Source organism: Podarcis pityusensis (assembly GCF_964106645.2).
Source record: "Podarcis pityusensis genome assembly, chromosome: 10".
Classification (NCBI taxonomy): domain Eukaryota; kingdom Metazoa; phylum Chordata; class Lepidosauria; order Squamata; family Lacertidae; genus Podarcis; species Podarcis pityusensis.
Genome location: NC_138035.1, coordinates 53,229,142 through 53,241,373, shown reverse-complemented (window position 1 = coordinate 53,241,373; position 12,232 = coordinate 53,229,142). Strand labels below are relative to the sequence as shown.

The window sequence follows — 12,232 nt, the reverse complement described above, 5'->3', positions numbered from 1 at the left end:
ATGAATGGAAAACCACCATGTTCACCCCTTTGGGGGCATTTGAATATTTAGTTATGCCCTTCGGCCTACAAGGAGGCTCTGCGTGCTTTCAATCGTTTATGAACCACGTCCTGGGGCCTTTGCTTTACAAGAATTGTGTGGCCTTCTTAGACGACGTGTTGGTGTATTCTGAGAATGAGGAGCAGCATGTGAGAGACGTCAGAGAAGTGTTGAGCAGGCTGCAAGCCAACCAGCTGTGGGTGAAACTGGAGAAGTGTCAGTTTCATACCAAGGAGGTGGAATTCCTGGGGTATCGCCTGTCAGACAAGGGATTGGCCATGGATCCCGGCAAGGTCCAGGCGGTGCTGGAATGGAAAACACCCAAAACAAGGAAGGATGTGCAGAGGTTCCTAGGATTTGGGAACTTCTATCGTAAGTTCATCCGAAACTTTGCCCACCTGACGGCGCCCATTACGGACTGTCTCAGCAGTAAGAAGAAGTTCGTTTGGACTGAGGAGGCGGAGCGAGCATTTGAGGAACTAAAAAGGGCCTTCGCCTCGGAACAACAACTCCTGCATGTGGATTTACAAAAACCGATGAGAGTGGAAACTGACGCATCAGACAGAGCGATTGGGGCGGTGCTTCTGCAGCCAGGGAAGGAGGAGTCAGAGTGGAGACCGTGTGCCTTTTTTTCGCGAAAGCTGAACAAATCCGAGAGGAACTACACGGTGTATGACCGAGAACTACTAGCCATTCATGAGGCGTTCCGGAGATGGAGGCACCTGCTAATTGGCGCACAACATAAGGTGCAAGTGTGCACTGACCACAAGAACCTAGAGTATTGGAGGACGGCACGAGTGCTCAACCAACGGCAAGTGAGATGGGCCCAGGAGTTCTCCAAATTTAACTTTGAGATTTGTTACGTGCCAGGCCCAGAGAACATTAGGGCGGACGCTCTCTCACGCAAACCTGAATATTTGGAGGGGGAGGGAGCACCCGAAGAGAGACATGTCATTCCAGAGGACCGCTGGGTGTGTGGGGCGGCATTGGTGGGACAAAGAGAACTGGTAGAGGAAACAGAGAATGATGAATACGCCCAGAATAAGCTCAGAGGTCTTAGGGGTGAGGGAGAGGAACCAGGGGGTTTCGAGGAAAGAAATGGAGCTTTGTATTACAAAGGGGCACTGTATATCCCTGAAGGAGACTTAAGGGGGAGGGTACTCAAGCAGTTGCACGACAGCCCCACGGCGGGGCATTTTGGACAACACAAAACCATGTGGTTGGTCACCAGGGAATTTTGGTGGCCTAAGGTGAGGGAAGATGTACGGGAGTATGTAAGAGGGTGTGAGCAATGCCAGCGAGCCAAAGGGGAGAGGGGGGCACCGGCGGGGCTATTAGAACCCTTACCAACCCCAGAACGACCTTGGGAGGCAGTGTCGATAGATTTTATGACTGATCTGCCGAAGTCCAAGGGGAAAACAGCCATCATGGTGGTGGTAGACCTACTAACAAAGATGTGCCACTTTGTAGCCTGCTCGCATGCAGTCACGGCGGAAGAGACAGCGAAGTTATTTGTAGAACACATTTTTAGGTTGCACGGGGTGCCATTGAGGGTGGTCTCAGACCGAGGAAAACAATTTACTTCCAGGTTCTGGAGGAAGCTCATGAGCTTACTGCAGGTGGAGGTCAACTTTTCGACTGCCCGGCACCCTGAAACCAACGGGCAGGCGGAAAGAGCAAACGGGGTCCTCCAGCAATACCTGAGGTGTTATGTCAATGACAGAGAGAATGACTGGGTAGAAAAGTTGGCGCTGGCGGAATTTGCCTACAACAATGCCGAGAATGTGTCCACAGGGATGAGCCCCTTCTTGGCTAATTATGGGTGTCATCCCAGGGCTTTCCCAGGGGGAGAAGGGGAGAGATGGGGTGTCCCGGCAGCCGAGCATTTTGTAGAAGAAATGGAAGCAATCCATCGTCAGCTCCAACTCAACTTAGAAAGGGCGAAGGAAGAATACAAGAGGCAGGCAGACAAGAACCGAAGGGAAGGTGAAACCATAAGGGTGGGAGATAGGGTGTGGCTGTCAACCCAAGGGTTGCCGTTCAAAGGAGGTTGTAAGAAATTAAGACCCAGGAGATTGGGTCCCTTTGAGGTCATTCAACAGGTCAACCCAGTGGCTTTCAGGCTCCGGTTACCCAACCACATGAAACTGCACCCAGTATTTCACAGGTCGTTACTGTCACCGTATGAGGGGGGACGAGGAGGGATGGCCACTCGGGGACCGGTCATAGAAGAAAGGGAATGCAGCAGCCATGTGGCAGAAATCCTCGACGCCAGGTGGAAGGGGGATCAGGTGGAGTATTTGGTAGCGTGGGAAGGAGAACCGGAGTCAGAAAACACTTGGGTAATGGCAGAAGATATCAATGACGAGGTATTGATAGAAACGTTCCATCAAAGGTTCCCAAGGAAACCTCAGCCTGTGGAGAGGTTCCGGAGGGAATACTTTGGGACCACCGATGAAGAGGAGGAGTTGGAAGGATTCTCGGAATCGGAAGGGGAAGGGGAGATGGACTCTGAGGAGGAGGAGTACTTCGAGACCAGGAACCGCAACAGGTGGAGAGAAGTGTTCGGGACATCGGAAGATGAAGGAAGTTCATTCCGGGGTTTTGCCTCCTCACCGCCCGTAGAGGAGGGGGCGAGAGGGGATGAAGGGGGCCCTGGAGGGGAGGTGGATGTCAGGGAACTGCCATCGGAAGGAAGGGAAGTGAAAGGGCTCACACAGGTTGGGAGAGACTCAGCAGCTGAAGAGGGAACCAGTAGGGGGAGAGGAGCTGAGCTGAGGGAAAGGGAGCTGGAGGGATGGCTCAGAGACACTTCCAGCGAAAACAGTGGGGAGGTTTCAGGACCTCCTGTAGGGACACCCACTCCTCGCCGGAAACTGTCACGCAGAGAGTCCAGAAGACGTGTTTCCGTTAAGGAGCTTTTATGTTGGAAGCGATTCCGAAAGCAACCACTGTCGGAATCTGCCAGCGACTGACGGAGCCATGTTTAAGGGGCTCCGTTACAGACAGAGGTTTGCAAACTTGACCAAACTCTGAGGGACTAGGATTTTACACACAAGCAGCTCATCGTCCCATCACACTAGTATAGCAAGCTGCTGTGTGAGCACAGCATTACTGCTTTATCTTTTCTCACTGTCAGCTCTGTGTTGATATACAGTGGTACCTCAGGTTAAGTACTTAATTCGTTCCAGAGGTCCGTTCTTAACCTGAAACTGTTCTTAACCTGAAGACCACTTTAGCTAATGGGGCGTCCTGCTGCCACCGCACTACCGGAGCCCGATTTCTGTTCTTATCCTGAAGCAAATTTCTTAACCTGAAGCACTATTTCTGGGTTAGAGGAGTGTGTAACCTGAAGCGTATGTAATCCGAGGTACCACTGTATACATAAAGATGTATAACTGCTGCTGCCGCCATATCATAACTGGCCATTTTTATATGGTGTTCTTCCAGATTGTGTTAGATTGTCTCAGTAAAAATAATATTTTACATAGGGGAGGATTATGTATGCCAGATGATTTAATTTTTATTTCATTTTGAGTTCATTTTCTGAAATAAAGGACCAGCATGAATGCTTATGCATGCTGTAACACTGGCATTTAATGGTGAATCCTTCTTTGAATAAATGTATCCATTTTCAATCTATACTGATCACCACTGAATATCTGTGCATTTATTTTACACCACCAAGAGGGTAAATGACCCTGGCCCATTCCTCTATTTCTCTGGCAGTGGTTTTCAACCACAGTGGGCTGAAATGTGAGCAACAGCAGTGACTTCACTTAGCAAGAGGATGATGACGGATGCACATCAGGCAGAATAGCAAATCATCTGATGACTTAAGCAATCCTCATTTCATAGCTGATTTTCTTTTCATTTCCTTAAAACAATGAGAACTTTGCTGATTGAATCACCTTTCCCCTCTTTTTGCAGGTCTCCAAGAAACCCGGAGCAGAAGATCATTAAACGAGTGATTGCTCTTGAAGGAGACATTATAAAGTAAGTATGGTATGCCATTGTCTCTGACTCCCTATAAGAATATAATACATTTTCAGTAGAATTTGAGGTGGTAACCCAGGCAACTATGATATCCTGTCATTTTGGAGCTGTATATTATTAACAGGGGTATCAATGCTATATTATTTTTTTAATGAGACACCTATTTCGGCACCCATTAAAGACCTCAACTTTTCAGAAAGCATTTTAAGTAGATATATTTATCCCAGTCTGTGTCTGCATTGGATTTTAATTGGATATATATATATATGGAATTGTTTGTATATATGAAACATTGTTTATTCATTTATGCTTTTACTCTGAATTCACTTTGAGATAATATGTGGGAAGTTACTCATAAATGGAATCAAACAAATAAATAGTCCCAAAACTTCTGGACTTGTACCCAGTTGGGGAAGGTTGACTTAGAGAATGAATCATTAACAAAGTTGTCATTGATGCTATAAATCCGTGCATTTTGCAATAATTCAGTTCTAAAAATTATTAAGTTCAATTCTTCTTGAATTGATTCAGTGCTGTTTGGGTTTTTGTTATTAACTGATATATTCATAAACCCAAACAGTACTGAATAGTATGTTAAGGAAGAGATTTAACAACTTGCATGCATGTTTGTAGCTTCAAATTATTGCATGTGTTGGATTTCGGAGATCTTTAATCTTTTGTCATCACAATGTGATGGGGAACATGAATGGCTTTAATTAACAGCTAGTGTGTGCAGTTGGCCACCTCTGCAGTGAAACTTAGGTGGGAATGGAATTGCCGTCCATGACTCAGGATGTTGCAAGCACATAGCACATAGTGTTGGCCGCTGATATGACTAAGGGCAGCTCACCAGTCAGCTAGTGGGCACGCAGTAATAAGTGATATGGCCTTGCCTCCAACATTGCATCTCTGGTTACCTGAAAGGTTGTAAATATCCTTCTCTCTGTGATTCTTATTTTTGTGTGTATTAGCAATTCTACTAGCAAACTGTGACAATGACCACCAGTGGCCTTGATGTGGATTGTCTAACTCTATTTAGTCACCTCCTGTCAGAACACCATTAGCATGTCTTATCTGAAAGGATTATTTGAAAGTAGCTTTATCAAATATATGTTGAAAGCACATGGCATTTTTAAAAAACAGACTTTTAATGTCATTAACAAAAATTAGGTTAGTTTGCTTTTTCATATTTGCTGAGCACTACAGATAAAGTAAGTAACCACGTCAAGAAAGTCATTAGTTCCAAATAAAGTGTGTCTTGTAATTTTATGGTTTATGTATCAGTTATGATGATGATGATTTTAGGTCATATGTTAAGGGTGAGTTGGCGGAATCATATTCTGCCATTTTAATGAGAAATTGGGGGCAATAGGTTCTAAAGCTTATAGTTAGAAATGGTTCAATGGACTGGCATGAAACCTGACAGTGTAGGAGAAGTAAGTTTGAGGATGGTCCATACCAAATTGGCGGTAGGAAGGATTATTATTTTAAACAAGTTAAATGTTTGACGAGAGACTTCCACAAGTTGACAGGAGCTGTGTTCCTACCATAGAGCTTTGCTTTGGGGAGCAGATTTCATCCATTTTTACTGCATATTTTGGGAAATATTAAGGGGAACAAATAATATGTTCCATCGCCCATGTGTTGTGTAACAAAAAGCCATTTTTGTGGTCAGTCACTTTTGGATTCATTAGGGCAGTGGTTTTCAACCAGGGTGCTGTGGCACCCTGGGGTGTCTTGAAAAATGATCATGGGTGTTGCGGGCAACACCGCACTCGTCCCTCTTTCCTTCACTCCCTCCTCTGATGCCCTCTCACGTCTCTGCCTCCCAAAGGCTTTGCACAGCTGTTTGTTGCAGCAGCCCTGGCTACAAGCTCCCCAGGCAAATGGTGCCTCTGGAGCTGGCCAGGGGGTGCTTCCCATGACCCTGTGGGGCAGTGTGAGGAGGAACCTTGTTTTGGGGCAGGGGGGAAGCAGGGGGATACTGTAGATAGTTTTCACTCAGGTCCACATATGCAAATTAGGAATTGAAAGTGACGTTCAGTGATTGGATAGTTACAGAAAGTTGTTACTGTTGCTTTGTAGTGGAGCTCTATATAACCAGGTTGGCTGAACCCTTCAGTTCAATTCTGTTCTGGGCCTGTGAATAAACAAGAGCTGTTTGAAGAATCACTGTGTCGTCTGATATGCTCACCCACAACTTAACAGCGATCACTCATGGCCGAGTAAGATTGTCTTCCATAAACACTGTTTTAACAATGAGTCTGTAAGTAACTGTGGAGGCCAATTCTGGATCCACACGTCCTTCCACAGTGGGGACATTGGTTTCCGGGCGGGAGTTGATCATGGTGTGGATTTGCCAAGCATGCCTTCCTCTTAGCACGTTTCTCCCTTGCATCCTGAGTTTGAGAGTCTTCAAAGCCCATGACACCTTTGGTAAAGGCTGTTCTCCAACTGGAGCGCTCACAGGCCACAGAGGTGCCACAGAAAGAATGTAGTTGGTGAAGGGAGCTGTGGACCCCAAAAGGTTGAAAACCTCTGCATTAAGGTGAGACACCTGGAAATGCTTGGTAGGGACCCAGTGTGAGAGAATGTCCACTGCAGCAAGGAAGAGGATGAGTGGAATGTTGAGCATCAGGCAAAGAGGACTGGTTGGGAAATGGCACTTCAAGGTTAGAGTGATGGTTTGAGGAACATAAAATGGCACCATCAGTAAAAATGCTAAGAGAGAGGGCAGGAAAAGCTAAATCACAGTGTGCTTTGTCAACACTGAATGCTGACTGACAGTTGGGGGTGGGCAAGAATGGAAAACTACAAGGGAAGGTAATAGAACGGAGTGTTCTGAACAAGAACACTTGGACTACAATGTTTGGTTTCAGATCCCACTTGTAATACTTCACAAATGTTCTAGCACTTCTTAAGAACCTTTTCCCAAGCTGCAGCTTCTGTTACATGGTGACCCAGATAACAGGTAACATGCGGGTGTTCTGATACACACACATTTCTTTGCAGACAGGGAGTGTCCCAGTTTTATGTACAGTGGTACCTCTGGATACGAACAGCATCCGTTCCTGAGCCCTGTTTGCATCCAGAAGCAAACGTATCTAGTGACGGCATGTCTGCGCATGCACGTGTCGCTTTTTGCCGTTTCTGCGCATGCGCGTGATGTCATTTTGAGTGTCTGCGCATGCGCAAGCGACGAAACCCAGAAGTAACTTCTGGGTTGTCGCGGAGCGCAACTCGAATGCGCTCAACCTGAAGCACATTCAACCCGAGGTATGACTGTATTAGTCAGAGGCTGTTTTGGGTGCTTCTATACTGGGCATATTATAATTGCCCAATCAAGTGTAAACGAAAATAAAATCATATACATACCAGCTCAAATCTAGACCCAGCAATCTCAGTGAAGCTATTGGGGGGGGTGCCTTTTAGATCACTGCAGGGGAGTGGCTTCACATCACACAGTTCCCCCCTGAGCAGGTGGTCTAATCAATTCTCCCTTAGGAACTTTTTTGAACAAGCAGAAACGAATGCTTAGCCAGATGCAGAGCAAAATGAGTAGCATTGCAATCAAGTTTCCCTATATACAGCAATTGTCGCAGTGGAAAAAACCAACAAAAAACGTAAAACTTAATTTGCTTTGCACAGTACTTTGGCTAGGAAATCATTAAAGAAATGATACGAATGCAATCTGCTTAACTGATAGTTCTTTGGGGGGGCTTAAAATGTCAATTCTGTATAATGTATTAAAAGTAAATGTTGGTACTAGAAAACCTATTGAATCAGTAGAAATTAAATATTGTTGAAGCCCATTTATTCCACATGTGCAACTGAAGGCACAATAATCTATAGTACTGTATCACAAATGCCTGAGTCATGATATGCATGGTGGCAGAACAAAAAAATGTATTAATCTTAAGTGTGAATATGGAGTTTTATTAGCACAGCTTGTTTTTAAACATGTAGGTAGTCTGCTTTAAACAAATGTATTCATTATTCAGATAAGATCTGTATCTTGCCCACCATTCCAAGGAAGTCAGGCTGGAATTTTAGCCTGGTTGGTGGCTCACATGTTTCTAGAACAAAATATAGTGGATTCCACACCTAAGGTTTGTGCACTCCTACAGTAAATTGTGTTAGTTTGAGAGTCATTGAGATTCTGAAGTCTTCGGTGGCAAGTATGCATTCAACACGTACCCTTTGTTCATTAGAAACAACAATTTTCTAGGAGTTTCTAGGAGTCCACTATAAAATATCAATTAAAACAAGTTTCTGAATAGTTCATGCTAAAGCAAGACTAATGAGCCTTTTTTGACATTCATCTATATTGCGGTTATGAGGTTAAGCAGGAATGAAAATTACTGTTATCTTTTCCATTGTTACGGAACTATTGTTGACACTTGGTACTGGCAAAATAATTTATGTGATGAAGCCGCAATAGATTTTGTACAGGATAGGTAGCTAGTCATTATATTTGGGCTTCAGCATCTGTGGCAACACATCCTCTGTTTTAGTACCTAGAAAAGTCATTGCCTAATCAAATAAGTTCCAGTCCCTTGCCATTATGCTATGAACTACTAATATGCCACTGAGGTGGGATAAGTTTTCCACTGAAGTTGTATAACTGTGGACAGGATCATCTAAGTCAGAGGAAGATGGCATGAACTATTTCATTTTAGCCATAATCCCAACAATGCTTCTTTGGAGTGTGTGTGCATGTGTTAGATTTGAACTACTTTGTCCAGATCTCTGTTAACATTGAGACTTTTTAACCTTCAGTATCAAACCAGGGACCAGCTTGCTTCAGGTAGTCATTGGAGTGTCAGAGTGAGTACAAGGGGAAGATTAGGCTATGATCAACAGCAGGAGATATAACAATATGATGATGGTAATAATGGTTTGGATCCAAAGGTGCATGTCAAGGAACTGTCAACAAGCCAGGTCATCCATAGGGCAGGCACACACACAGGAGACACCAAATGCAATTTGGCTCTTTATTAACAGAAAATAACAACACAGAGTCCTCTGGTTTGTATTAATCTAGCTGAGACGTTGCTGAAACTGACCACTAGCCCAGCCCTTCCTCTCCAGCTTTTCACTCTGCATCCCTCCCAAGCAGATGAAGGCTGCATTGAGGGGGTGAGCTGCTCCTCTGGGGCTCTCTGGCCCATTGCTCAGCAACATGCTGGACTCTTCTAGAGCAGGGTGTCAGAGGAAGAGAATCAGCAGGGACTGGGACTGTCTGTGCTCACGCTGCGACTCTAACTCTGTCCTGAAAGACCTTCCTTCTCCTGGCACCCCCCACCCTCCGATCACTCAATCCCCCTGCTTCTAGTACCTCTCAGCTTGTCCCTTCTGCAGACTGCAATTCAGTGTCCCACTACCAGGATCCAGGATCTAAGTCATCATCTTCTGAGCCCCTCCCCAAGGGGCTGTTGGGCGGGTAGATCCCACCATTCTTCCTCATCCCTGACAGCACAGCTGTCTCATGCAAGGCACCCAATTGCCTGAGTAGATGGGTGGAGGGTGGGGAGATCACAGGGGAGATCTGCAGAGAAAATGGGGAGGTGGGATATCCTTGCTTTGTGATGGAAGCCCATTCTGTTCCTCAGCAGGCCTCAGCCCAGTATACCTGAAGGAGTGTCTCCACCCCTATCGTTCAGCCCGGACACTGAGGTCCCGCTCCGAGGGCCTTCTGGTGGTTCCCTCACTGTGAGAAGTGAGGTTACAGGGAACTAGGCAGAGGGCCTTCTTGGTAGTGGTGCCCTCCCTGTGGAATGCCTTCCCATCAGATGTCAAGGAAATAAACAACTATCTGACTTTTAGAAGACATCTGAAGGCAGCCCTGTTTAGGGAAGTTTTTAATGTTTGAAGTCTTCTTCCATTTTTAATGTTCTGTTGAACATTAGAGTGGCTGGGGAAACCCAGCCAGATGGGCAGGGTAGAAATATAGAAATAAAGAAATAATAATAATAATATTTATTATTATTATTTTATTATAACAGAAGTTAGGATTCAAGCCAATTCAAGACAATATATTGGTGCAGGCAAGCTTGCATCTTCCCTGCGTTCCCCATCTCACCTATAGTTGTCCAGGGCAGAATATACACTACTGCTATTGAATGTAAGGTAAACGAAATATGGATCTTTCACAGAAGGGTTTATATCTTTGAGAGCCAGCTGAATGAAGCTCTTGGGTTAGTACTAATCCAGATGGTACTAAGGCAGCAATAGTAAAAGATTTGGAGAGCAAGTCAACATGCCAACTTGGCATGCAGAATATATTGTGTGTACATATTATTTAATATGTATGTATTTTATTTAACCAGAGGCAGATTTAGGGGAATACAACCAGTTCCCCCCAGAGGGTGCCACAGGGGGCACCACAACAATGAAGTAAAATGGAAAGTGAGAAGCAGAGGGTACTGAATTTTGATGTCACATAGGGCGCTACTGAACTTTGAAAGCCTAAAGTCTGCCACTGATTAAACATCTATGAGGTCAAGGGCATGACATTTTTGGTGGTTTCCCATCGATGGTCAATTTCTCTCTCTTGGAGACTTGTCATGACCCAAATCTGAGTACAGTGGTTCCTCTGGTTAAGAACTTAATTCGTTCTGGAGATTCGTTCTTAACCTGAAACTGTTCTTAACCTTAGGTACCACTTTAGCTAATGGGGCCTCACGCTGCCCCCGCACGATTTCTGTTCTCATCCTGAAGCAAAGTTCTTAACCCAAGGTACTATTTCTGGGTTAGCGTAGTCTGTAACCTGAAGCTTCTGTAACCTGAAGCGTCTGTAACCCGAGGTACCACTGTATCTTCTGGAAATGCTGTTTGAAAAATATTTTAAAAGCAGTTTGAGATGGCTAAGGATATGGTTTTATTACGCTGAAGTTTGAACATTTGTAAGATTTTATATTCAACGTAATGGTTGTTTTTTTTAATAGAAAAGTTTTGCATGGTTACTTTTCTAAGCCTTGGAGATAGGGCAGGCTTCTAATACAAAGCGAAACAAGCAATCTTGACGTTCAGTTTTGTCCTAAGCAGCATTTTTGGTGAGTAGGTTTCAATTTTGCATATAGTGAAAAATAAATTACTGCTAAATCTTTCCTTATAACACAAAGGGCAAGTGATACATGCTGAAACAGATTTTAATGGAAGTTTCTATAATTGAAAACCAAAGCGCAGTGACCTACTATTAGAGGCTAATAAGTGATAGGATTTTTCAAAGGATGGAATATATTGGCGAATGAGGCAATCAATGTACAGATTAGACATAGGTATATGCTAAAAGAAAAGGTGACCTTTTATGAATTTTAGAAAATAGCTTTGCCGTGTGAGGGAGTTAATCAGAATTTCATCACTTACGAAACCATCTTTACAGGTCAGAAGGAAAATACCAGCAAAACTCCAGAACTGGAATGCAACTTGTAATGAGATTGGGCAGAAAGGGGGATCTTAATTTTGGGATCTTATGATCCACACCTTCAACGTGCTGCCAATGTAATATTGAGACAGGACAAGCATGTAAAAGGGGGTGGGATTTAGGATCTGAAGTGATAAAAATCATTCTAGTGTTTCTAAACCTTCCACAGTTGTTAAAACTTTAATTAAACAGGTTTACAAGGAAAGGAAGAGAGACTAAGTTCATAAACGAGACAGCTATGCTTTGTAAATGAAGAAGAAAGCTAATTAAAGCGAGCATAGCAGCGTAATATTAATTTTTAAAAGCACTTCTAGCATATTTGTAGTAAATCTTGCCATGGCTACTACATATTTCCTAATGAGTTATTCTACAATTTTAACTTCAGCATATTTGCTGCCAAGTTTCCCCAGCTAGGTAAGAAAATTGTATCCTTAGGCATTATGCTAATATTTATTTCAGCACAATTAACTCTTTGAGCCCTTTGACGAAAGGGAAAGCACAATGCTAAGATGTGGAAATATGTTTGAGTAATAGAATTCACCAGCTTCTGATAAGAGTGGAATTTGAGGGCACCACACTGTTCTCTATAGATTGATATGTGATGTTTCAGTGTTAGGTACAAGGCTATGAGCCAAACTATGTTTTAAATTTAATGTGTAGCATTCAGTTATGTCTCTGTTGTTGTTTTTCTTTTCTTTTTCTTTTAATTGCAGGTACAAGAGGGGCCAATTTGTATCAGGATCACAGTGCATGGAGAGGGGAGATTTGCCT

General features: G+C 43.9%; 1 protein-coding gene across 2 annotated transcripts in view; it reads left to right on the top strand.

Moving 5' to 3' along the window:
• The window catches only part of IMMP2L (inner mitochondrial membrane peptidase subunit 2), a 478,312-nt gene that overhangs the window by 288,163 nt on the left and 177,917 nt on the right, over positions 1 to 12,232 (top strand). For both annotated transcript variants that reach the window (XM_081022425.1, XM_081022426.1), the window contains exon 4: positions 3,970 to 4,035. In XM_081022425.1, the coding sequence (XP_080878551.1) occupies positions 3,970 to 4,035 (66 nt within the window). The remainder of the gene's footprint in view (positions 1 to 3,969; positions 4,036 to 12,232) is intronic.